The 26,667-nt window shown below is 41.9% G+C and overlaps 2 protein-coding genes across 4 annotated transcripts in view; one reads left to right on the top strand and one right to left on the bottom strand.

Annotated features, from left to right (window-relative positions):
* Positions 1-1,598: 1,598 nt before the first annotated feature.
* Positions 1,599-9,638, top strand: LOC118847930 (E3 SUMO-protein ligase KIAA1586-like). 3 transcript variants are annotated; one of them, XM_036756631.1, is made up of 4 exons: positions 1,599-1,674; positions 3,718-3,801; positions 5,550-5,644; positions 7,377-9,638. In XM_036756631.1, the coding sequence occupies exon 4, from the start codon at positions 7,391-7,393 to the stop codon at positions 9,569-9,571; it is 2,181 nt and encodes a 726-aa protein (XP_036612526.1). In that variant the 5' UTR covers positions 1,599-1,674; positions 3,718-3,801; positions 5,550-5,644; positions 7,377-7,390; the 3' UTR covers positions 9,572-9,638. The 3 variants fall into 3 exon arrangements, with proteins under 3 accessions (XP_036612526.1, XP_036612525.1, XP_036612524.1); XM_036756630.1 differs by lacking the exons at positions 1,599-1,674; positions 3,718-3,801 and adding an exon at positions 4,090-4,297; XM_036756629.1 differs by lacking the exons at positions 1,599-1,674; positions 3,718-3,801 and adding an exon at positions 5,163-5,387.
* Positions 9,639-14,748: 5,110 nt separating this feature from the next.
* SMC4 (structural maintenance of chromosomes 4) overlaps positions 14,749-26,667 on the bottom strand; it is a 37,072-nt gene continuing 25,153 nt past the window's right edge. The window contains exons 12-23 of the mRNA XM_036757359.1: positions 25,660-25,821; positions 25,144-25,369; positions 24,986-25,065; positions 22,599-22,751; positions 22,244-22,370; positions 21,146-21,335; positions 19,437-19,581; positions 19,095-19,268; positions 16,556-16,738; positions 16,218-16,450; positions 15,357-15,540; positions 14,749-15,026 (exon numbers count right to left, since the gene is read on the bottom strand). Of these exons, the coding sequence (XP_036613254.1) occupies positions 14,874-15,026; positions 15,357-15,540; positions 16,218-16,450; positions 16,556-16,738; positions 19,095-19,268; positions 19,437-19,581; positions 21,146-21,335; positions 22,244-22,370; positions 22,599-22,751; positions 24,986-25,065; positions 25,144-25,369; positions 25,660-25,821 (2,010 nt within the window). The 3' untranslated portion in view covers positions 14,749-14,873. The remainder of the gene's footprint in view (positions 15,027-15,356; positions 15,541-16,217; positions 16,451-16,555; positions 16,739-19,094; positions 19,269-19,436; positions 19,582-21,145; positions 21,336-22,243; positions 22,371-22,598; positions 22,752-24,985; positions 25,066-25,143; positions 25,370-25,659; positions 25,822-26,667) is intronic.

Raw genomic sequence — 26,667 nt, 5'->3', positions numbered from 1 at the left:
CATCTAATAAAGAGAACAGAGCAAATTACTGAGGTGGAATCTTAAATGGTGAGATCAATCACTGAGAATGAAGTTGTATTGAGGAAAACATGGGAGAGTTCGGTGGGAGGCAGTGGGAAGAAAGAGGGAAGGATTTGAGTACACTGTGATCAATTTTGGTTGGACTTCTCAGAACAAAGGCTCAGAAAAAAGTAATTATTTAGGATCTAAATGCTGAGTAACTGTCATAATCTAGCTTACCCACAGAGGACTCCAAGTACGACATGGCAGCTGCTATGCTGACTGGTTTCCCTGTTACCAAGGAGGGCTCATCCTTGCGGTGGACGTGGAGCCAGAAATAACTTCAATGTAAAAACAAAAAAGTAGCAATACAACTTTTAAAAAGAAAGTTGTTATCTGTAAGAAATGGGAGGAGGAGTTTTGTTTCCACAGAACTAAAGGTGTACTTCCCTCCCCTCCCCCACCCCAGCTTTAGCAGAAACCAGGCCTCAACGTCTGTCAGGTGAGAGGTCAGAGGCTTGTACCCATGAGTGTGCTTTTTGAGAAGGCAGTCAGGGGAATTAGAGAGGCCAAACAGCTTGAACCAGTTCAAGCTTATCTAGAGTCTGGTCTTGGTCAAGAATCCAGGCCTACTGATTTGCATAATTTGCATATGTTAAAGAGGGAAAGTAGGGGAAGTAAAAGAATGTAGTTTAATCCTGAACTAAGACAAGGAAAATCTAATTAACTTCATTTTTGCTTCTGTATCCTTATTATCCTATCTATATAAACTGTATAACCTAGGAAAACTATGTAAAAAATAAGATTGTAAACTAACCATAACTCTAGCAGGAGTGGAGGAAATGGTTACCCCTGCTCCTACAGCTGTAACAGGGTGAGTGTTCCAGTGAGCACTACACCTGATCTCTCGAGGAACATAATAAAATGCCTTCCTCTGCCCACTCTGGTCCTGAGTTCTTTGGGTGAGAATGGGCAAATCACATGGATCTTCCTAAGGTCAAGTGAAGGGAAGCAATAAGCAGTGGAAGCTCATCTCAGGCTTACTTCCTGATCCTGCCTTGGGGTGTCCTGTGATTCTCACTGTGGTGTTAATATTTAGAGGGCTACCACTCTGGATTCCCTTGGGGAACCCTGTGGTCTGCAGTCTTCTTCAGGGGATATCACTTGGGACTTCTGGCCCTATCTTGGGAGCCTTGTGATCTTACTGCCATCCTAAGGGGCCATCACTTGGGTCCTCCTTAGGGTCTGACCCCTAGGAGGCCCTGTGATCCCCACAGATTAAGGGGGGGGGGGGCTACCACTTGGTCTTCCTCTGGGAGTCCTGTGGTCTATACAGCCTTCCCTAGGGATTATCACAGGGTTCTTCCTCAGGACTTTGGCCCTGCCTAGGAAGTCCAGTGATCCCCAAAGCCGTGTTTTCTCACAATTTGGGGAAGTCCAGTGATCCCCAAAACCATGTTTCTCACATTATCCATCTGTATTTCTATAGTTCCTGCATGAAACAATATATAAATGCTAGTTATTATTATTGGTCCAACTCAGTTTAATTCAATCTAACTCAGTAAACATTTGGTAAATGCTTCAGAGCCTGCGGATGAAGTAAGACCCAGGACCTTCCGTCAAGGAGTTTATACTGTATGTCAATCTCCGTTGTATCACCCAGTGCCCACAGGGGTGAGTATGGCGTAGAACTCCCCATTACCTATAACTGTTTTCTACTTTGATACTCTGAAATTCTGAAATTTCCGGTTCTTACCATAATCTCCTATTATCTCTCCTTCTGCCTCACCTAACCTAAACCTATCTTTTACCAAATAATCAGAAAACATTAAGTGCCTACTATGTGCTAGGTATGCACTGGGTATACAAAGTCAATTCCTATACACAAGGAGCTTACATTGTAAAGGGGAAGACAAGAAGTACATATAAATATGTACAGTTTGCTCCTTGGTTTGAGTTCAAATTCAGCCATAGTCAGTTGCTAGCTGTGTGATCCTAAGCAAATCACATAACCTCTGTTTGCTTCACTGAACTATCTAATGGGGATGGTAGCAGCATTTACTTCTCAAGGTCTCTGTGAGGATCAATTGAGACAATATTTGTAAAGTGTTTAGTACAGTGCTTTGCACAGAGTAGACGCTTAATAAATGTTTATTCCCTTTCCCCTTTTCTGGTCTATCATTCATACTCCAGCCTTACTTTCTCCCCTTTACAGTCTTGACCCCATGGTTGACCAGCTCAATTGCTATATTATTAAGGCAGAATTCATGATTTAAAAGAAAATCATGAATATGCCTGAATGGTCCAGAATCCCAGGATATAAGAAATTCTCTAAGCAGAAGGCAGAGGAGTTAAAGCATTTGTTGAAGCTCCAAAATAGCAGACCCATGGACCAGTGTCCCCAATTCGATATCCTGGCAAGAACCTTCCAAAACCAATAGGCCCATCTCACAATAGTGACCAGGAGGTTACAGAAAAATATTACAGCAGCAAGCCAAGCCATACTGGTGCTTCCCCTCAATGCTAGGGCCCTCCAGTAAGATTACCCACTGGCCTCAAGCATTTACTCAGAACTCTCTGGTCTGCAGGAGGGTCAGTCCTGTTTCCATACTGCCTGCCGCTGCTACTGCTTCTCCTGCCTCCACTACGTCTCAATCTCCAAGCTGTGTTCTCTCCTTTTATATAGTTGTCAGCCGTCATCCCATTGACTAAAATGTCATCTGAGCGACCAGAACTCAGGAGCCTACCCTTGGCTCCAGTCTTAGCCACTCCCCCAGGACCCTGAGAGGCCCCCTCACCCCCAAGCCTATTCAAATGGGTGGGAAAGATCTTCTCATTTACTGATTGCCTTTACACTACACATTCTCCTTGCATCCATTGCCTCTGTAAGCCATGCTCATGTATGCCCTGAGCCCCTTCTCCTTGGTCATCCCCCTTCTCTGCTTTTACCTCTATGTTGCTGAAAGCCTACAGAGGAAATCACCCCACTGCTGAGTCTACTACAAGGCCACAGCCCTTCCCCTTCCCTGACTGGCCCCCACACCCTCTGTAGTCATTTCTCTCCTCAAGCCCCCAGAACCACTTCACCCCCAATCTGAATGAGAAGAGTGCCCTTGCGGGCTGCGGTGTGTCTCCTGGTCCACAGCTCAAGGAGCCTTCCTGCCATCACTCTGGTCTGGAACATCTCTACTTGTGCCCTTGACCCAGGCTTGTCCTGTCCTCTCTGGGTGACTTATTCATTCTCTTTCTCTCTTTCATCTCCAACCTCTCCCTTTCCATCCCCTTTCCCGATAACCTACAAAAACGTCCAAGTTTCCTCCATTCTTAAAAAACCCTCACCTGAATCACCATGCCTTGGAGTCATCATCCCACACCTTTTCCTTATTTCTCCTAAAAAAGGCATCTATACTCACTATTTTACTTCTTCACCTCTCATTTGCCCCTCCTTAAAACATATTTTTAAACAAAACTATAGTTTTCTCTAATTCCCCTTCCCACCACTGAAAGAAAAACCCAAACCCAAACCAAACTCTTATAAAGGGACCACGATCCAAATGATCCTTGGTGCGTGTTGCCTCAGACTGGGAGCCCCCGAACTACTGTAGCCCAGGGGCACCCCGCCTGGCACGTAGCAGGAGCTTGAGAACGTTTGGTGCATTGACCTGTTGCAATACAATCGGGCTCCTTTGACTCCTGCGTCTTATACTTTGTTAACAGCCTGATTTTGAGGAGCGGTCCAGGGCACCAGCCACCGTGAGAGCTGCGGGCCTAAGGGCAGCACGAACCTAATTCAAGCCCCAGGTAAAGATCGTTCGTGGATGCATGGATTGATTTACAGGTGCTGTTCCCTCCCTGCCCTGTCCCATCCCGGCCACAGAAGGCACCACCCAGCGGTCCTCGCTGCCTGACAGCGGACCCAGCAAACCTAAAAAAGAGAAAGTTGGGAGCAAGGTGGCAGTAGGCTGGCGTTTCTTGCGCAGGCGCACTCGCCTCCATTGCCACAAGCACCTTGGCGCCTGCGCAGTGTCCTGAATCGGCTCAGACTCGCGGAGTCTAGGCCCCGCCCCTCTACCCTGGCCCCGCCCCTCCACTCCGGGTGGGTGGTTGCCGGGCGGTCGAAAGATGCGGCGCCTGCGCAGTGGAGCTCCAGAGGGGCTGGGCAGTGGCTCAAACGAACGAGGACCGGGGTGGGGCGCAGGGCGCGGGGCACGGGCATGAGCCCGAACGGGAGGAACCCGAGCAGGCCCAGGGCCTGGCGGCTCCGGGAGCCGAGGCAGCCGGGCAGGGGCCTTCCGACGTGAGTTTGTGTGCCGGGGCCAGGAGGGGATGGGGGAAGGAGGGGGCACGGGCACGCCCCGGGCGGGGGGCGGAGGGGGTAGCTCCGGCCCCCCTCCGCTGTGGATTCTCTCCCAGACTCCATCCCCCTCATTCCTCTATCCTCCCCCGTGCCTCCATCCCCCCATCCCTCTATTCCCCCGTGCCTCCATCCCCCCATGCCTCTATTCCCCCCCGTGCCTCCATCCCTCTACGCCTCCATCCCCCGTGCCTCTGTTTCCCCCCATGCCTCTATCCTACCCCTCTATTTCTCCTCCCCCACGTGCCTCCATCCCCCCATGCCTCTATTCCCCTCTGCCTCCACCCCACCGCGCCTTCATCCCCCTTGCCTCTGTTCCCCCATGCCTCCATCCCCCCGTGCCTCCCCCCCCCCCGTGCCTCTATTTCCTCAGCTCTTTTCCTCCCATGTCCCCCACCCCCATGTCTTTATTCCCACCCCCTTTGTTTTCCAGTCCTTCACTCCCCATCTCTCCTTCCGGTACCTGCATTCCTCTCTTTTCCCTCCAGCTGCTCCCTTACCTGGTCTCTCCTCTCTCTCCTCCCCATCCCCACCCCCCAGTCCAGCACTCCCAGCCTGTGCTTCCGAAAACAAGTCCTCCGTGCTTGGTGTATCAGCTGAGCTAGCTGGGGGCCAGAACCCTGCTCTGTCCAGCTTCTGTTAAACATTGACCAGCCCATCAGCACTTTCCTTTCTAGGGAGAGAGGCCCCTTTGGGGGTGGGGGAGCCAGGGCTGGATCTGGGGTGAACACCCCTGGGCTCTTGACCCCCTGGGTGGCTCCTGAGGCCCCTCCCTCCACCACCACCCCCAACCCCCCTACCCCCCAGACCAGAGGGCCTCTAGACCTCGGTTCCTGACTCCTGGCAGCTGTGGCTTCATGGGCTGCCGGACTCTTGAGGAGGAAGTTTGTACCCATTTGGTCAAGGAGAGTTGAGGGGTCAGTGTTGTGAAAACCAGGGACTGTGGAGTTTGAGTCCAGAGCCTGCTCCATCAACACCGCTTGTTACCCAGTGCAGCACCCAGTAGGCGCTTCATAATTGTTCATGGAATGGGGTAAGGCAGGTGTTCTCTGGCCCAGGACGTCCCCCAGCCCTGTCCTGCTCTTAGTGCTGGCTTCTTGGGGGACAGGATCTCTGCCCCTGGGGATGTGGGATGGCCTGGTCTTTCTACTCAGGACTGGTTCTCGAAAACTGAAGATACTCATTTTTATTCTAGAACATGAAGAGCTGAGAGGGAAGAGGCCATCTGAACACAGGAAGGCTCCAGCCTGGGTGAGGGAGAGCATTCTAGGTCAGGACTGTGTGAAGGAGGTGAGTTCTGGGGAGCCTCCCAGGGAATGTCTGTGTGTGGTCGGGAGGGCAGAAACTGCTCCCTGTCTGGGGGGGGAAGGGCTTAGGCTCCAGGTCAGGGGCAGTTTGGACCCGATGCCCAGAACAGGGCTGCTGGGCACTTTGTGCATTAAAAAGCAGAACAGTGAAAATCTCAGTTTTCTATTTGATTTCACTGTTCAAGCTTTAGCTTTTGGGGGGTTGTGTTTTTTTTTTTTAGAAGAAATAAGGTTACAGTCAGATACAAACAGAAAATACTTAAAAAGAATCTTGAAGGACTTTCCTGTGAGCAGTTTTTGAGCATGCTGGAATTATCATCCCATTGAACAACAAGCCAGCAAAACTTTCTCCCAAATAGACCCATGGCAGAATTAGACAACAGTTTCTTCCTAATACCAAAAATGCATTTTGCTATTCTGCACACAAACATTCCTAATAGAACAGTGGCAGATGAACAATTCTGAAGGAGAAAACCTTGGGTGCTCTAGCTTATGTGGGTTGAAGGGAGCAGGGTGTGAGCCCCAATCTGGGGGTGGCATCTCCTGAGTCTGTTCCCAGGCCTCTTTCTTCCTCCCTAAATGTCCCCGGGCATTTCCCTGAGACTTCTAAAATGTGGCCTGTATCATTTGTCTTCCTCTGGAGGCTATAAAATTTAATTAATGTTTTATAACTGCCCGTTTTTATAGATGAAAGGCAATAAAGTACTAGAGTGGGTAGTAAAATATTCTTGCTAAAGTCTTTTATGTCCATTATAATAAGTGGTTGCTTGAAATGACTTATGCTGGCTTCTGAGAGCCTATTGTTAAATCTCCAGGAATTTTGTGAGCTAGTTGTTAAATGCAGTCATTCTTTGAAATTAAATGATATGTAAACTTACAATTCAATAAATTATATTAAAAATAAAGGTAATAAACAGAACTCATCATTTCCTAATTATTTTACTGTTTCATTCTTATTTATGCTGTTGAGGTTACTTACATCTCATTTTATGGTGGAAATACTCTATAATGATGTGGTATACTGCACGACTTCCCAGCTCTGTGTCCAGAGCGATGTCACATTGGGTCCTTCAAATAGACCACAGCAATAGTATTTACGTGGTAGAAATTGATAACGTTACAAATCAGGGCTTGATTTATCATTTTGTAGATTGTCTGGAAAGTGACGAGGAGACATGAATCATGCAGATTAAACTTAGATGTGCTTCGTAGCTGTTACGTTGTAGCATAAAAGCATTTGGAAATGTTCATCGGGGATTCACAGACTGATCCAGTTCATCAGAGAATTGCTCGTGTCACTGACATGACACAACACTGACATGTCACTGACAAGTGAAGGGTCCAAATGCATTTTCATTGTCTCTTTCATCTTTCTCATGAACGTAAATGAAAACATGCCCCAACCTTCCTGTCAGACCCATGCTCGTTCAGCGATGACATGAGTGACTGGATTGTTGCATCAGGCAGTGATCTAGTATCTCTTCATGCTTGATTTGTATGAAGCTCTTTATTGTTGGTGATAAAATTATCAACACCAGCAGTGGGTTTTTGGCAAGAAATAGCAAGTTACACTGAAGTTACACTTGTAATATGAAAAAGAAGGTAAATATTTTAACCTAAAAATTTGTTATTTCTGAAATTACGTAAGGAAATCATTAACATACATTTTTACCTACAAGTGGATTTTACTAATGTAGTGTAAAATTAATTTTCAGATTCTGATCCTAAAATGCCAAAACGACAGAGTGATCTGTTCAGTCTTTTAAATGTGAAGAAGGTGAAAACAGACACAGAAAATGAGATGAATGAAAACCATTGTGGAGCGTGGAAGCCCAAGGAACCCACTTTTGAGCCTGTTGAACAGCTTCTTATTGAAGAAAAGCCATCATGTTCATCAAAGGAAGAAATCGAAATCGATAATCTTATGCTTCCAGATTGTTGGAACAAAAAGCAAGCCTTTCTATTCACACAGCAGTACAAATGGCTTGAGATAAGAGAAGGTAGATTAGGATGTAAGGATTGTTCGACCGTTCAGCACTTAGGGATGAGAGCAGAAAAGCATGTCCATGTCTCCAAAGAGTGGATTGCGTACTTGGTAACCCCAAATGGAAGTAATAAAATTACTAGACAAGCTTCTTTACGAAAAAAAATGAGAGAACACGATGTTTCTAAAGCCCATAATAAAATTCAAGATTTGTTAAAAGAATCTCCTTCCAGTGACTCAGTTTCCAGTTTTCTTCCTAAACCAAGTAACAAAAACATTGATGCTACTGTAAAAGTTTTCAATACTGTTTACAGTTTAGTAAAATGTAACAGGCCTTTATCTGACATTGAGGGAGTGATAGAATTACAAGAGGAAAAAGGAGTCGATATAGGCAGTTGTTTACATACAAGGTACAGTGCAACAAGAATAGCAGAACACATTGCAAAAGAAATTAAGACGAAGATATTTAAGAATATTATAGAAGAGAATGCCAAAATCTGTGTCGTAATCGATGAGACGTCTGCAATTTCGAAGAAAAGCTCCCTAGTGATTTATCTCCACTGTGCAGTCTGGTCAGCTCCATCACCTGTGGTGTTATTTGTTGCTTTAAAAGAATTGGTGTCAACCACAGCAGAGTGTATTTTCAGTACATTATTGTCTGCTTTAAATGATTGTGGCTTTCATAATGAATATTTGAAAGCCAACTTGATTGCGTTTTGTTCTGATGGTGCTAATACGATGTTGGGAAGGAGGTCTGGAGTAGCTGTGAAGCTGTTGGAGAACTTTCCCAAGGTCATCATTTGGCACTGTCTGAATCATCGATTGCAGTTGTCACTTGATGATTCGATATCTGAAATAGAACGAGTTAATCATTTTAAAATGTTTCTTGATAAAACGTATTCCATTTATCACCAGTCTAATAAAAATCAAACTGAGCTAGAAGCTATTGCTAAAGAACTTGAACTTGAAATTATTAAAATCGGTCGAGTCCTTGGACCAAGATGGGCAGCGTGTAGTCTACGAGTTGCCACTGCTGTATGGCGCGCATATCCTGAATTATATAGAAATTTTTCGCGTTCTTCTTCTTATTCTGGTTTGGCAAAGAGATTAACTAACATCAGTTTCTTGCAAGACCTTGCGTTAATGATTGACATTCTTGAAGAATTTTCATTACTTTCAACTGCATTGCAGTCAAGTTCAACTAACATTCAAAAAGCTCAACAATTAATCAAACATACCATAAGAGCTTTGGAAAATTTAAAGATTTGTGCTGGAAAGTGTGAATCTCAAATTGAAGGTATGATTAAGTCAGATAAGTTTAAAGGCATTCCATTTAATAAAAATAATAAATTTAATACTCTTCCTAGAAACATGTTATTAGAACATATAATTCAGCAGATGAACTCACGTCTTTTATTGGAGAGGAACAACGATGAAAGCATTTTAAGTTATTTTGATTTATTAGAACCATCTACTTGGCCTCATAAAGAACTAACTTCACCCTGGATAGCTGGTGAAAGAAAGTTGTCTCATTTGAATGAGATTTTAAAATATGAAATTGATTTGAATGATTTTCGGGATTTTGTAGATAATAATGTAAAATCAAACAATGCTCCAATCCCTGAAACCATACAAAAAGCTAAGAAAATAGTTAGCAGCATTGCTGTCAGTAGTGCTGAAGCAGAGAGAGGTTTTGGTTTAATGAACATAATTTGTACGAGGGTAAGAAGTAGCTTAAAAGTTGATCACATATCAGATTTCATGACAATAAATTTACTGGGAAAAGAATTAGCAGATTGGGATGCAACTCCGTTTGTCAAATCATGGTTGAAGTGCAACCACAGGTTAGCTACAGATACAAGAGTTCGGAAAAAATCAACAAAAGCATTCTATGAAAATCAACTAGCTCTGTGGAATTCACAGTAAGAGTTTTGTATAGCTTATTGTTATTTGTAAATGTATATACATACTTTATATCAGTAAAATTTATAATAAACTCATATGTATTTATGATACTTTTTTTTTCTCAGCCAGTTGTTAGACATTTGCTAGCATAATATTGATTATAAATTATTTTAGTGAGTATTCAGCCCTGTGCAGTGTAGGTAGGCATTATAAAAAGCTGTAGGAAATTGCCCTTTTGAGGAAAGATTCCCCTTGAAGTTCTAATCTGAAACCAGAGTGCATTTCATCTTGGTATTCCTAGCTTCTGGGATGTAGAGTTGAGGAGACCTCAGAGGTCTAGAGAGGTTGAGTCATTTTGTCAAGGGCATCCAGGTAGCAGGTGAGAAGAACCTGCCTTCAGGCCTGGACTGTCTACAATGGGTGGGCCAGTTCTCAACTCCAACAGCTGTGCATTAACGTACCTGTTCCCTATGACCCCTCCAGAATTTGTCATTTTCCTTTTTTTGTCTTAGCCAATCCAGTGGGTGGGAGGTAGTACCTCAGAACTGTTTTAATTTGCATTTAGAGCATTTTGGGGGGTATTATTATTGATAGTTTGGGTTTCTTTGAAAAAAATGCCTATTCATACCCTTTGACCATTTATTATTTGGGGAATGACTTTTATTCTTGTTTATTTGCCCCAGTTCCCTGTATTTCTGAGAAAAGAGACCTTTTTTAGAGAAACTTGCTGCAAAGATTACTCTTCCCCCTCTCCAAATCAATCTAATCAAACCTCTGCTCAGATTCTCAGGATTGACAAGCTCCCTGAAATAATCTAGAGTTTAGCGCTCAGTTTATATACTCAAAACATGAATGGCCATGTTTCGTTACTCCTTTTACCTCCTGTGAGCTTAATCTCATTTGGTCATGAACCCTTCCCCATCTATAGATCTGTTAGGTAATTTTTTTCATGCTCCACTGATTTGCTTATGATATCACCCTTTATGTGTAACTCATGTACCCATTTTTGAACTTCTATCTTGGTGTGAGATGTTAGTCAATTCTTAGTTTCTGCCAGATTCCTAATTTTTTGCTGAATAGTGAGTTCTTGCTCCAATAGCTGGGGTCTGTGGTTCATCAAACACCAGGTTACTGTGCTCATTTGCTTCTGCATGTTGTGTTCCTAATCTGATCAACCACTCTATTTCTTAGCCAGTACCAAACTGTTCTGATGTTTACTCCATTGTAGTATAATTTGAAATCTGGTACTTCTGGGCCCCCTTCCTTCACTCATTTTTTCCATTGATTCCCTTGACACTCTTAACCCTTTGTTCCTGGGGATGAGTTTCCTTTTTTTGCTTCTAGCTCTATTCAGTAATTCTTTGATCGTTTGATTGAACATTACTGAATGTCTACCTACACTGCACAGGGCTGAATACTCACTGAAATAATTCATAATTTATAATCAATATTATGCTAGCAAATGTCTAACAATTGGCTCTCTGAGGAAAAAAAAGTATCCAGGTCCTTTTCCTATTTGTATGATCTCTTTGGAATACAGCTCTAGAAGTGGTATTGCTGGGTCAAAGGGTATGCACGTTTTTATAGCCCTTTGGGCATAGCTGTACTTGTTTTCTCATGGGCCCCTCCGACTCAACTTGGCCAGAACAGGTGCAGTTACTGTTGAGAATCAGCATCTTTGAAGGCTCCCAGCCTCCCAAGCCAGTGGCCTCCTGCACAAACCCAGCCATCATCCAACCTTGTCGCTCCACCTGCACATCTCCTGTCCCTCCTCTCTGCCTGGACCATCGTCATAAGCTTCTAATGAGTGTCCCTGGACTAATGGAGTGGCATCCCCCTGCAAGCCACCCTCCAGACTTCTGCAACAATGATTTTTTCCTAAAGTATATAAAGGTCTATGCCATCCCCTGCCCACTCCCTCTCCACCTGGGGCTCTGATTACTTCCAGAAGCTAATAAAATCCTTTGTTTTGCATTTAAACCTTTGCTGTGCTGGCCCCTTTCTACCCTTCTAGCCTTCCTCCAAATTACTCTACGTGGCTACTGAGGTCCTTTTCAATGCCAATTCCATGACCATTTGGGGTAAGAGGCATCCCAGCAATGTAACAAAGTCTAGATGGTGCAGTCAAATGTCATTCCCAAGATCTAAGCCCAGGTTCAGAAATTGGGAATAATCTTGGTGCACAACCTTGATTTAAGTAGGTTCTATTTCATGACCTGAAACATGACCATCCATATTTTGTGCATAGAAACAGGACCAAAATTATTTCAGGGGGATCGTCAACCCTGAGAGTCTGGTTAGAGGTTGCGCACTAAATTTACAAAGACTTCCATGCATAGAGATTCCAGGGAATCTAGAGGATCTATCTAAGGATGTGAACCAAGAGCCTGTCTGGACTACACTAACTATGCTAACACCAAGAGGACTGGATGTGTACACAAATATGTGCATTAATGGAACATCTTAAAGTACTTATTGCTGTGTCTTTATTGGCATTCCCTCCATCAATGCAGATTACAATGCCCTTTTATACGTTGGTGGACAATGATATTATAATTAACAAGTACATAGGAAACCCTACAAATCTATGTTTCTAAATTTGAACATTTTACTATAAAACCATCATGAATTACCATCTTAGGGGGTGAAACCCTTAATTCCACAAGTCATTTTAAGTGTAAATTCCAGGTAAGAAATTTTAATGATTGGCATGATATAAAACATCCCTTAGTTATATTCTTCAATTCTGGTTGTGTTGGGTAATTCTGACAACTGAGTTTATTATATCAAAACATAACAAATTGTTTCCTTATTTTTATAAGCTGAAATAGATGAAATATGCTTCTATAAATTAACTACCTTAAAAACCAAGTTTCAACAACTGCAGGAAGAGTCTTAATGAAACATTTTAAAATGCTCAGAAAAATATAAATTTAGAAGGGGGCAGAAAGGCACAGAAATATTGGTACTAATGTGTTAGATTTATTTTAAAAATAAACTATAATAGATTGTTTCCTATGCAATCTCCATTTTCTGTCATTTGTTGTAATACTAATACAATTTGAAAGATCTTCCCTGCCCATTAATTTGCCTCATGTGGAGACCATTAAGGGAAGCTAGATTAGGGGAGGCTTGTGATACCTCTGGCTCTAAAAAGTCTATATATACTCAGAGGTTAGCATTTTGCTTTGGCCACTCACTTATTGAGAGAGCAGTAGCCAGAGGAGACTCTGGGTAGTCATTAAGGAGCACCCCCCCCCGCCCCCCCACTTAAAAAACCCAGATGTTGGTGCTTCTCTCTCTGGTAACTGTGTGTATTGCCTTGGTCAGACAGTTAGAAGTCCTGTCTGTTGTTCTGTATTTGTTTGTAATTTCTACTTACAAGTAGAAATCTCTCTATTTTCTTTGAAGTTCAGGGTGCTGACTGTCCCCTGAACTAAGTGAATGATATATGTTTAATGAAAGTAAGATTGTTGACTCCTTTAAAGTTGCTTTCCTTTAGAAAAGCAGATTGAAGAATCTGTGCTAGCAGCCCTCCTGTGTGCAGGTGTTATTGGTCTTACCCCACCACAGCCACAGCAGTTGCAAGTAGCATTGTCGTTATACTTGCAAATGATCATTCGTTATGGTGTCTAGTTCATAAGAAACGTAAAAGAAAGGAGAAGGAATGTCTTGGAAGCCAGTGGTTGACCATGAGGACTTGGCTATATATATATATATGTCATTCAGTAATGGTGGCAGAAGGTACAGTCCATAAGACAATACAGCAAATGGCTGTCCCCTGTCTTTGTGTGAAGACATCCACTTGTTGCTGGGGAGCCCCTCTACCTCATGGGCTGCCCTAGCTACTTGGAGGCTAGCTCAGCCGATGCCATCCCTCTTCTACATAAGTGACAGGGACTGGACCCCTGATGTTATTAGCACTGGGAATCCTGGGGTGAGGAAACCCCCTTTACAGGGCAGGTCAGCAACATGGTCCATGCCAAGAAAGCTGCTTAGAGCAGGAGCAGATATGGAGGAGCTAGAACCCAGGTTTCCCTGGCCTTGAAGCCCAGGCTATCCTCCTGCTGTTGCTCTGGGGTCAAGCTGAATAAATCAAGGTGATCTTCTCCATGCTAAAACCCTCCAACTCTCTCAGTCTAGCATGGGGCATCTTGAAAGCCATTAACTGTTTGGTATCAAGTCAAACTGTGCACCCTGGGAAGAATGCTTTTCCTCTGCTGTAGTTGGGGGAGATCTCAGCTTAACCCCCAGAAGCACCACTTCCTAGTTGCATCCATGGGCCAGTCCCCCACCCCATTCATCCCTCAGACAGGCTAGAACAAGATTAGACACTTTCCAGCGTTAGGTTGGTCTGGAAGAGCAGGAACCTGTGTGTCATCTCTCCTAATATTCCCGTCCATCCCAGGGCTGCCTGAGTCAACTCATTTTGATGTTTTCTCTTGGTGACATTGCTAAAATGCAGGTAGGTCAAGGATGGCTTTAGTAGTGGGTTCCAAGATACCTGCCTGGAGATGGCACTTTGAGAAGGTTCCCATCGTTTCAACAACACAAGACCAGTTGTCCGTAGGATGAGGATAAGCACTAAAATGTATTTTTTTACCATGGATAATTCAATTAAGGGTTCATTATGGAACAACTGGGTTGTAGAAAATGGATTTGAGTTTTAAAAGGACGCTTGCAATGTAAAATGTACCACTTTGCTAGTTATAGTAAATCAAACAAAAAAAGCATCTCCTCCCCCCTTCCAAAGAAAAAACCCCATCACCACCAGAGGGAACTAACTGGCTCTGGGTTCAAATCCTACCTCTGGATGCTAAATTAGGAGAAATTAATCTACATTCCTGGGCCTATTTCTCTGTAAAACAAGGGGGCAGGGGGTGGGGGGCTAAATTGGCCTCTGAGGTCCCTTCCAGCTTTCTCTGCCCTACAAGATGGGAGCTAAGCAGCCTGGTAGACACTTAGAGCTCTGGGGAGATCTCTTTCTGCTTTCACTGTTTCCCTAGCTGGGGCAGGCTCCTCTCTGTTGCTCAAGGGGCTGAGAACCTAAATGGGGCTATTCTTCCCCTGGCCCTGAGGCTCACTACTGCTCAGGACTGCTGCCCAGGTCCAGAAAACTTGGCTTTTTTCAGGTCTTATCTTAAAAGGGGAACTCCCATAGCTATCACTGAAGCCTGACAAAAAGCAAACAATGAAAATCAGATATATAAAACAGTTTATTAAAACAGTTTATGAAAATATATTTACAAAACTGGAAAAATATAAAAACCATAGCTCAATAATACACACATACTGATTCTAAGTTGTCACAAGAGACTCAGATTCAGCAAAGTCCTTTGGACGCGATGACTTTGGGATTTATCGCAACACTTTTTGTTATGTTGTGGGTCTTGTAAATTCCAATGAGCCTATCGGCAATCTCAAACATATTATTTCGAAGTGAAATGATTATAAACTGGGCATTTTTCGTTTGTTCCTAAAGAAAAAGAAAACAAGTGATCACAATGCTTCCAACTTATATTGGTGACATTTGACATATATTTACTAAGTTAAAATTTCCCTAAAATGTTTTCATAGCAGTTCTAAGAAATACCCTAGTATCTGTCTTTGCTCCTTTCCATTAAGCACAGATGATATTCCAAAAACATACTTTATTTGATTATGACTTAAAAAGAGATGGAGAAACCAATGTGAGTCAGTATAATCCCCAGTGAATGATTAAAAATTCTCAAAGAAAAAGCAAATCCTGCTCATTAGTACTTAATAACAGTCTGTGAGAAAGACAACCATGTACAAGCCTACTTACATATATGTAAAACGCCACAATGGACACATTTTTAAAATCAAGGGCTGCATCAATTTCATCCATGAAATAAAGGGGTGTGGGCTTATAATGGTGGAGAGCAAAAACCAGAGCCAGGGAACTGAGCGTCTTCTCTCCTCCTGAAAGATTAAAGATCTTCTTCCAACTCTTTTTGGGCGGCCGAACACTAAAACAGTGACAAAACGTCAGACAAGTGAAAATGCTGAGCCCCCAGACTGGTTGAAGGCACCCCAAGCCCTCCACCCATATGCCTGCTCTTGTTCACAACCTAGCTGGAACACTGAAAACATGAGGATGAACCCCAGGTCTTGTCACACTTGGGCCACACAATTCTCTCCTGGCTTCCTTTCCCTCCTGCCTCTGGCCTCTGTACACACTGTTCCCTATGCTTGATATGCCGAAGACCATTGGGGCTGGACCAGCTGGCTTCTCCAGAAGCCTGCCTGTGTTCCCAGAATCCCTCCTTTCAAGGCTTAGCTGCACCCAACCCAGTGACAACCCCTTTGGTGCCTTCTTAACGGTTACAGTTTTGTGCTGATCTACCACCAGGCTGAGGCCATCATACTTTAGACTTTACATCTTGATATTTAAAGTAATGAGGAGAGTGAAAGGGCTCAACAGGAGTAGTCATGACACACAGGCAGATCTGCCTTCATGCCCAAAGCCTGACATTTGCTCTCTTGCCATTTTGTCACTTTAAATTTGCTGCAAATTAGTTTACTGACATTTATGCTACCCAATTTTCCTCCTACTATCCTTCCAAAGATAAGGAAGCCTAAGCTGTGAGGGTTCAGAGAGAGATAGGCACGCTCTGCTGGTGGCATCACAATGACACTGACAAACCTAAACATGATGCCTTCAGAGAAGGGGTCCAAGCTGTCAACCAGCTCAAGTTCGGCGTCGCCTCCCAGAGTCAGCATCTGGTAATTCTCCTTCAGCTTGTTGGTTATGATGTTAAAACCTGCCATGAACTCATTAAGCCTCTGCTTCCGAAGGTCTTCGTAGGCCTGTCTGAAGCGCTCCCGTTCAGCAGTGATCTTGTCCAGCTCTGCCACTCGCTGCAGGTACAGTTCTTCCTGTAAAACAAAGGAGAACCACAAAAGCCAGGAAGACAAGGTAAAATATCACCTGGGTGGCAGCTAACGGCATAAACAACCATCAGTAAAGATAGGAAAAGTCACCTTCTTTTTATACTCTGCGATGGAACCGAGGTTTGGTTTCATTTCATGACACTGGGCTTCCAGAAGAGCAATTTGATTGGTTAGAGAATCAGGACTTTGTATTGCTTCGAGATCCTCTTGGCTTAGAACAGAAATCTCTTCAACTGGATTATCTTCTATTGGATGCAATGATATTCTTGAAATCTAAAATTTTGTTTTATTCAGGAATTTTAGAGAAAGCACAATTTTAGCATGTCAACATTTAGTAACAATCAGTAATGAAGACATTTATCACACTGACTCAAGCCACTAAATGAAGGACCTGTTTACAGAGATGTTTCCTTCTGAACAGACTGTTTTAAATTTATACGGTCTGTTTTACAGCTAACTGGTGGGGAAACAGCTGGGTACAGCAATTCATAATGTGACTTGTGAGCCCATCACCCCACATGTACGGGGGTGACTCAAAAGACTTACTGGACAGGGTTTCTCAAACTTCTGTAATGAGAGCTGAACACGCCGGGCCAAGGAATTCCTTTACTGGCTGATGTGTGTATATAGTGAAGATGGGAACCAGATCACATAGTATTTGTGTGACCCAAGGTTGCCTTCTCACTGTACTGAGATAACTGGTGTAAAAGTGGGAAGCTCGAAAGTTGGACAAATCCCAAGTATTTAAAATGAAGAACTAACAATGGAGATAATGTGATACTCATACTCTATGACAAGAGCTATCTATCATTCTCTTTTTTTTTGGTTGGGGGGGGTGGGGGGGGGCACGGCACAATTTTTAAAAATTTTATTTTTTTTTTCCAAAAAATTCCTATCCTACTCTGTCCCCAATTGAGAATGGAAGAAAAACAAAACCTGTTACAGATATGTATAGTCAAGCAAAACACAACTCTTCTTTTCCAGGAATGCTTGCAAGTCCTTTATTTCATCAATGTCCATTTACTCCTGTAGGATCATACTCAGTTTTGCTAGGTAAGTTATTCTTAGCTAGAAGCTCATTTTGTTTGCCTTCTGGAACATCATATTCCATGTTCTCTGCTCCTCTGTATTTTCATTTTAGGATTTCTTTCAAGAAGTGACCAATGCATTTGCTTTCTGGTTCTAAGAGAGATAGGCAGTTTTAAAGATCTCTTTATATAAGGTTCTTTTTTTTTTTTGTCATGGTGTTCAAGAAGTCTAATTATTTCCTCTTCGGTCTGTTTCCTAAGACAGCTGTTTTGTTAGGTGATACCTTATACTTTCCTCCAAGTTTTTAGCCTTTTGACTTTGTGTTGATGTCTCTTGTCTCACAGAGTCATTGATTGGCTTCTATTTGGTCCATTCTAATTTTCAGGAGATAGGTTGCTTGTATAAGCTTTTCTACCAAGATGTTAATTCCTCTTTCAAAGCTTTTTCTCCCCTATTTTTCTCCTCTAGCGATCACATTTCATTTATAAAAACACGTGTCTTGAATGTCTGTTACCATAGTAGTTTTTTTTATGTCTGGTGGGATTCCATTTTTAAAAGCTGCTTATTCTCCAAGTCTCCATCCTTGACTTCAGATTTGATGTTAGGACCTTTGGAGGGAAGGTCTGGGGTGGGCCCATTGCTGCTTTTTTTGGAGGACCGAGTGCTGTGTTATTTCAGGATTTCAGGGGACAGCTCAAGGCTTTTAGTGCTCCTAAAGCAGTCAGATCCAGGACCAAGTCTGATCAATGCCCACTTGGTCTCAGTCACGGCAGTCCCCTTTGGTCTGAGATCTTGCCCATGTCATTCCTCTGCAGGCTTGAGAGCTGGCTAGAATCTGGGCCTGACACCCTTCTGAGCCACATGGCTGATATTTGCTTCTGTACTTGCCTTGGGGGTGGCATCGTTCCCTCCCATGGTACTCCACCCTGGGCATAGACCTCTTTCTCACAATCGGCCATGAATCTGAAGCCAGAAGCTGTCAGAGGTGCCATGGGATGGTCTGGGATCTCTTGCCCCGGTGCACAGCTTCTCACTGGGCACTCTAGTGCTCTGTGCTAGGCCCTAGCACTACATACTTTTCTAAGCTTCCCTGGAAAAGTGACTTCTTATGGCTTGTTACTGGATTTAATCATGAAGGTTTGGCCTGGTGAATTTTCCAGATCTGCCTGGAGGAGTTTTGGGGAAAGAGGCTTGGCTATACTGCTTCTTCCCACTGTGCTATCAAGATTCTGCCTCCATCTGGATATGCATCTGTAATGATTATGATTTATACTTTGCAATGTGTCATCAATTAAAATTTAAAGTGAAAATTATCAATTGAAGATCCTCAAAAAAGGGGCTTAAAAAAGATGAATATGAAAATGCATTTATGAGTGATTATATTCAACACAGTTTTAATTAAAAAGTACTTATTAGCAGCCAACAATCAACCTTTTCACTAAAAATGTTCTGTTTGATGGTTTGGTTGAAAAGGGGCTTTCTTTCTCTCATTTAGTCTTGAGTGTTCGGTCTAGCCTGAGATTTTTGGTAAGAATATACAAATAGTGACTATGACTAGCGAGGCAAGGACAAGACGCATTCACCTGTGGCGCAGACTCACCTCCTTCTGCCAGTATTTTACTTTAGAATGATGCTCAGCAATGTGGCTGTCCAGCTGCTCCAGTTTTAACTTAATGCTCAGCGCATCATTTTGAAGGGCATGCTCATTGTCTTTTATCCCTTTTATTTCCTGAAGCAGGTTGTGATGCTCCTTTTGGATCTCGGGCAAGGACTCCTAAATAAATAGATGGTAAAAGCACAAAACCATCATCTGTTAAACAATCGTGATGTGCTGAGTCCTCTTCACAAACATTTTACATTTTTGGATTAAATTTAAAATCAGGCTTTATTATTCTTCTCCATCCCCTACAGAAATGAACCGCCAAGGGAGCACTCAACTGACCCCGGCTTCTTTGGAATTGTTCATGACTTCCGCTGCCTTCTCTTCGAGGTTCTTGAGTTCATGGGCTAGGTCTTCCACTTCCTTCTCATTGTCCTTTATTTCTTTCTCTGTGCGAAGGACAGAATCTTGTGCCTTTTTAAGATTTCTAAATGCAAAAACAATACCACAAGTTTCCATGAGAGCTACCACAGTACTCACAATCCATCAGTTTGTTCTGACAGGTGCACTGAGGAACATCTGGTGCAACAATTATAAAATATTCTTCTTTACAATTCCAGATATCTGTGAGAAACCCTTCATTTTCATTTACTTCTCTTCCAAAGAGCTCTTTGTGTATTTACCAAACCCTTCTCAAACACCCTGTCACTGCACAGGACAGAGGACAAGAACACAAACGTGTACTGTGTATGGCCTTTCTGCTTATACAAATTCCATGGGTCAACAACCCAAAGTAGAGAGAAAAGCAGACCCTCTTGGCATTACTGAGGCAAACACAGAATACGAGATAGTTCTACCTTGATGCAGACCCCACACTCTACAGGTCTAAAACTAAAAACATCACATCTTACTTCACCTTGATTCCTGATTTCTTTTCTCACTGCAGCTTTTCAGCTGTGAAACATTGTAAACTCTACCCCCAAAACATTTCTATTTAAATGACCCTAAGTTGGAGGCAGCATGATACCAGGGCAAAAAAAACTGGGGGTCTGGAATAAGACCTAAATGCAATTATTAGCTCTACTGCTACTTTATTATTCACGTGTGTAAAAATCTCATTATTAGCTGAACAAATAGCATTAAAACAGAACATATTTTTGCTAAAGCAGTTTTTGTAACTAAGACAGTGAAAAGGGTAAAACTGGATAAATCCTTTTTTTTTTTTTGTTTGCAACCAACTCCTTTTGATCTGAGGCCTGGGAGGTCAGGTCTAGCAGAGGTAAATGAAATCTAAGTCCTTACTTTAGCAATTTTCAACCTCCCTTCCTTCTCCTCCTCCATCAGATCATTCATTGAAATTGTTAACCAAAAACTGAGATTATTTTTCCTCTGGAGGAGATGCCAATGAGCAACCGAACACCAAAAGGTAGGCGGTTTGTAGGGAAAGAAGAAGCAAGGAAGCTCAGTTATGAACCAAGTTATACAACTGGCACCCAAACAACTTAGCAGGTTTTACTTGACGATTGTATGAACATTATAAACACCATAGAAAAAATTTAGAAATAATTTTAAAAACCACCATTGAAAAAGTTAAAAACTCTTTAGGAGGCATTTCTGGAAGAGTATGTGCGCTGGTCAATCTATTTCATTAATTTATATAATGTTAATGTAGTTCCTCCCTTTACATTTCCCCTTGGTTCTCCCATTTGTGCACTAGCATCTCGTCCCTCACAATCTCTATGGTACATGAGATAGTTACAACTTTTTCAGCCTACGATAATACTGGAATAAATCCCAGGACAACGGAAGAGCTTTGTTCCAGGGCCTTGGACGCCAGTTACTGGAGTTTTCCAGTTGGTAAAGAGCTAGAGAACAGTGTTAATATTTTGGTGTTTCTCTACAAACTTGCCATAGGCCTTTTGGAATTTGTGGTGTATGATAAAAGTGTACTATTGAGTAAGAAGGATTTAGAGAGAACTGGTGAACACCTGGACATACGAGCCAGTGGATGGCCTCCAGGCCCCACCCTGGTCAAGGGATGGTCCCTTTACCTGTCTGCTGTCTTTATTGCTACTTGGGCTTTCGTGATGGCAGATGCACATTTGTCCAACTGTTGGTTGATCTTGTCAACTTTGTCTTGCTGGGCTTTAAGTTTATGATTATTGATCTCCACAATTAAACTGTGCAGCCTTTTAACTTCGGCTTCAACCTTGCCAGCCTTCTCAGCTACATGTTCATACTCTGGGGAAGGAGAAAAAAAAAAAAAGAGCCTGAGTTTGAGATTCTAAGTGAAGAATACAGTGAGTTTTTTTGTATTTATGAATGTGAATATCAACCAACATGTTAACTTCTGTCATGGTTGCTTAAAAAAAAAATCTAAGTTAAATTTAACACTGTTGTAAGCAAATTTCAAAGGGCAAACATTTTCATTCAAAGTAATCCAAGCAAAATGGTTTAAGGACTCACAAGTAAGACTTCTTAGGGTATTTTATGAAGCTAAATAATCCTCAAAGGAATGCGATATGCTCAACTCTTTTTAACTTTTTCTATAGCACATATTTTGGTATTTAATTATACAATTCTATTATTCTGATTTCTCCATGTCTGTAAGTCGTTGACCAACTAAATTAACTAAATTGACCAACTAAATTAACCACCCTGAGGGGAGATCATTCCTCCGATTTCTTTTGTAAAGCCGTCAACACCTAGCACAATGTTATGCATGTACATCTCCAAAATATACTTGCCAATTTGAAAATAGTCACTTGTTCCAAAGAAATACAATTTCTGAACAATGCCTTGTTTTACTTTTCAAACACTTTGGATCTTAAAATATTACCTTGTGGTTTCTTTCACTTAATAGCTATTGCAATACCACCCTGTGGTCTGAAGGTCACTTGGCATTCTTGGAAATACTTCTATTGGAGCGCAGTCTCTGGGGGGTTGAGATGGCTTCAAACACACCCAGTTAACAGAACCAACCTAAGCCTAAGCTCATGAGAAGTCTGGCCATTAGGAAACAACTGTAATGTTGCCATAGCAACATTAACATGGAGGATTTGCTCACTCATTGCCAAACAAACAAAAAAAGTCACTTATCTCAAAGTAAAGAATTCTAAATTTGACATTTTACTTTTTAAAAAACATACCTTTCTTGAAAATACTTATATTTGTTTCTAGCAATTTCTGCTTTTTTTTGTCAGGGGCAGTATCACGGACATTGACTTCGAGCTCCTTGACTTGTACATCCAAGTACGCTTCTTGTTCTGATAGACTCTATGAAATAGAGAAGTCAGGTGATACATTGGAAGGCTTAATCTTATTTAGGTGAAATACAAAATGTAAACTGTGTTTTAAAAATAGGCAATAGATATGCAAAATGCTTTGCACACTGGAGAGGCCAGCTGCGCTACTGGCAAGGGTTAGATGAGACAAAGAACACACACAACATTGTCTGAGAATTCATCTGTTTGCCATGGCAGACACTCATTGAAAGGGGCACACCTGGATGCTCGCAGTAAACTTTTCCAGTGTGTTCTTCATGTCTTGCACGGTGTGACGGAGTTTAATTACTGCCTCTTCAAGCTGTGCTTTGCGTTCTTGGATTTGAACAGCTTTTTGGGAGTCCTTCTGCAATTTGGATTCCATTTGGGATACCTGTAAAGAAAATCAGTAGCTCTATTTCAGACCTTCTACAGACACATTTTTCTTCATTCTGTAAGTTGTGAATGCCTCCCATGAAGTTCTCCTTTTCTGTCTTTTGGGTAGTCTGCTGGTGGGGTGCCAGTCAGAAAGTCTTTAGTACTGTATAGTCCCTAGTCTAACTCCTGGCACCCCATTTGACAAACAATCAGCTGACATACTACCAAAAGACATCAACCACCCCCCCGCCCTTTTTATTATAAATCAAACAAACGAGAAGACTACTGAAGTGTAGCTTAATGGAAAATTCTCCCCAGAGAGCAAAACAAAGAGTGGGCAAAATGTATTTCACTCTGTGCTAAGAGCCAAAAAGCACCGCTTCATGACATGTGCTGTCCATGAGAAGGGTCAGGAAAAAGATAATGATAAAAACAATCACATCTGCCCAAGAGGATGAAACGGCAGAGAAACCAATCTCGTGAAGCATTGGAGATCTCTCCTACTATATTAATAGGCCATCTTAATTCCTGGTAATTTCAATCTGCAGGTGGGCATGGGAATGTGGCAAAAACTGTGTCAGAATAGGACACATAGCCTAGAAATGAAAGACCAAATTCTAGATGCATTTAGCAGCTTTATAAGCAACTTTCTCATGAATACTGACTTTAAATATTATGATACTGCGGCCAGGACAACACTGGGGTTGGAGCACATGACCATTTGCATGACATCCTGAGAATGACTGAAGGTTATACACATTCAAGTCCCTCACAAAATAATAAAAGATAGAGAAAAGTCTACAGGAAGCTTAGAATGAGATCCCTTAAATCATATAATCTAGAATACAGCTGTGGATGAGAAGCAGGGAGACATAAAATGGAAAAGACTTGATCTATTTTCCCTTTACTGAAAAGATGAAGTTATTAAGGGAAAACTGAAATCTTATTCAGCTTCCCTATAAGGGAGAACGACTGGAAAGGGTGCTAACAAAAATGGATAAAAGGGAACTGACACCCAAGATAATTAGGCAAGACATAAGGGAGCACCTAGCCTATCTTGATGAATTCAAGTTGAGAAAGGTAGAGAGGAAGTACAGGGGAGAAGAGAGAAAGAGAGGAGAAAAAGGAGCGAGAGGCAGAGACAAAGACAGAGAGGGTGAAATAGACAGAGAGGGAGAGATGGATGGCGACAGACTTCCTCTTTTCTTCCAGAGCATAGGGTTCAATGTCCCCTAGGAGGCCCAAGGGAATCCTGTATGGACACCCCTCTACTGTTTAGGTGGTATGTCTCTCAAATGTACAGACGGTAGGGATAAAGCTGTTGGGCTAATGCATCTGTACCATGGAGGAAAGTCAGAATTCAAAAAGATCTTTATAAGCCAGAAGCTTGAGCTGAAACTGCTAAGAGAAAATTTAAGAGGAACAAGGTAAAATGATTGACAAGTTAGAAAAAATCAACTTCCTAGGCACAAGGGGAGGGAGACATGGCTGGAAAGTATTCTGCCTGAAAAAAAAGTGGGCATTTTATTTTTACACTTCACACCCTTATACTTATATACTACAAAAAATGCTCACTGTTTTATCTGCCTGGACAATAGTTCATAGACCATGAAAAAGAAATAGTGCCAGAGGAGAAGAGTTGCCTTTCCTACAACTGCTTCTATCTCCCCAGGGATACTGGAAGACTACAAACTCAGTGCATTAAGACTGAGTGATGTCATTTAAGAAGGCCACACCAGGCTGCCCTATGGGAGGGATCATGTCCAAGATCGAGGAGCCTGTACAAGCCCATGGTATGCTTTCTTCAACAGAATACTGTGTTCAGTTTGCTGCTGCATTTTAGAAAGGACTTTGATCGACAGAGAACAGAAAAGAGAGTGCTGGGAAAAATGAGGGAGCTTTCAAGAGAATCAGATGTTTGCTTGATAGAAGCAAAAACTTCTGAACTGTTGAACTAACCCAAAGTTCAAAGGGCTGCCTTGAAGGTAATGAGCTTAAAATCCCTCCTTTGAGGTTTTAAAGCGAAACCAGGATCACCTGTCATCAGGACTTTCAAAAAGTGACTCTTGCTCAGAGTAGGTGGCTGTGTCACTCTGTCACTAGGTAAGTGCTACAGCATAAATAAAAACTGAGACAGGGCTTAGAATGTGAAGAAAGATTCTTATCAGTATATTTACACTTATGAAAAAGAAAAATTAATCCAATCACCACTTCAACATCCATCATGTGTACAACTTCATCTATACCAACCTCTTCTTCTGAGACTTCAACGACAAGTGAGGAACCCATTCTCCCTTTCATCTGCTTGCTTCCACCGCCAGTCATGGTACCTGGAGAAGAGAACAGTCAGTTTTATACAGAAAATTTAAAATTGTTTCTTGGGGATTTATGAAAGGATTTTTTTTTACCTGACTGTTCTATGATTTGTCCCTGTAATGTCACAACTCTCCATCTCTTATCTTTTTGAAAGGCTACTCTTGTTGCTTGGTCCAAGTTGTTAGCTACCAAAGTATCATGTAAAGCAAAGTAAAAGGCTTGGCGAATCTTCTCATCTTTTACTTTTACTAAATCAAACAACCGAGGTGCGTTTTCAGGAGTTTGGATTGGGTTCATATTTTTTTCTAAAACTTTAATCTAAAATGGAGTAAGGAAAATTAAGAAACATTTTTAGAAAAGAAGTCATAAATCAAAAACAGTCATTGTTCGTGCCTTAAGATAGTACTTTGATAATTACTGATGGAAATTGGAAAGAAAGGCTATTATAGGAATTCGGTTTCTGAAAACATATGAACTAAAATCGTAAGCAACTGGCTAGTTTGAAAAGCAAACAGACCACTTTTCTTTTGTCTGCATCTAAGGAAGGCTGCTGAATTTATAAAGGAGGCATTTCAAGATATTAAAACTGATTTCTTCCAAGGACTCACCTTATCTAACCCAATAAATGTTGCCACTCCTATATTTTGTTTCTTCAGGAAGTTCACACAGACTTGGGCTGTATCAATAGTATCAACAACAATGTAGTCCAGGGCGCCACAACAAGATGAAATGGCAATGTCGTATTTTTCATCAATGGCTCCCAAGTCTCCCTGAGAGGACAGAAGACATCTTGTTGCAATGAACCTAGGTCTTCAGATCTATCACCTCAACCACACTTCCTCTTGTAAATATATTCCATTTGTTAATCTTGAAAAGTTATTATTTATAAAAATCAAAAGTGTATACTCTACTAATTAAAAGTGTATTTTCTCTAATGGATTCTTCTTCAAGTAGATGACCAAAAAGAAAAGACAATTTAGGCATTTTTCCTGCCAAATCTTCTCTACAAATCACATATGTAATTAAGTGTTGCTTGATAATTTCAGTTTTATTTTTAGTTAATATTTCCTTTTTGATTTTTCCTTTTCCTATCTTACTTTGAACTTCAAATAAGTAAGCACATACAGTACTATGCAGAAAGCATTATGTAAAGTACAAAAAGGGGAAATGATTGATCCTGATCCAAAGGAGCTTATACGCTCCTGGAACTGACACGTGTAGCCACCCCCCCCCATATGCTCAGACATGTTTATCACAAGGTAGAGGGTGACGTAGGGAAAAGATATTCCCTCTAACTCCTGCAGGAGTGGCTGATCTCCAGCCATGGTTTTCATCCTCAACCTACAGTGTTTTCCAAACATGGTATACTCTGGATAAGGGTGATTAAGGCAGACTGTGTACATGGATCTCCAACTCCACAGAGTTTCTCATTATAACATCACAACTTTAAAGCACTATATAAATGCTTCCTTATTTTTAAGTCACAGATAATATTAGTGGAAGACTGTATCAACATAAATTTCAATGATTTTTAATGATTTAGAGACTTTTATGTCACTAATAAGTCTAAAACTTAAACCATAAGATGTTTATCAAGATTTGTTCTATAATATAAT

The sequence above is a fragment of the Trichosurus vulpecula genome, chromosome 4 (genome assembly GCF_011100635.1).
Source record: "Trichosurus vulpecula isolate mTriVul1 chromosome 4, mTriVul1.pri, whole genome shotgun sequence".
In the NCBI taxonomy this organism is placed as follows: domain Eukaryota; kingdom Metazoa; phylum Chordata; class Mammalia; order Diprotodontia; family Phalangeridae; genus Trichosurus; species Trichosurus vulpecula.
Note: the sequence above shows the minus strand (reverse complement) of the source record. Positions and strands in the feature narration are given on the sequence as shown.

What these genes read in the sequence shown, in the direction of transcription:
- LOC118847930 (XM_036756631.1), top strand. Translation starts at nt 7,391, where the DNA reads ATGCCAAAACGACAGAGTGATCTGTTCAGTCTTTTAAATGTGAAGAAG.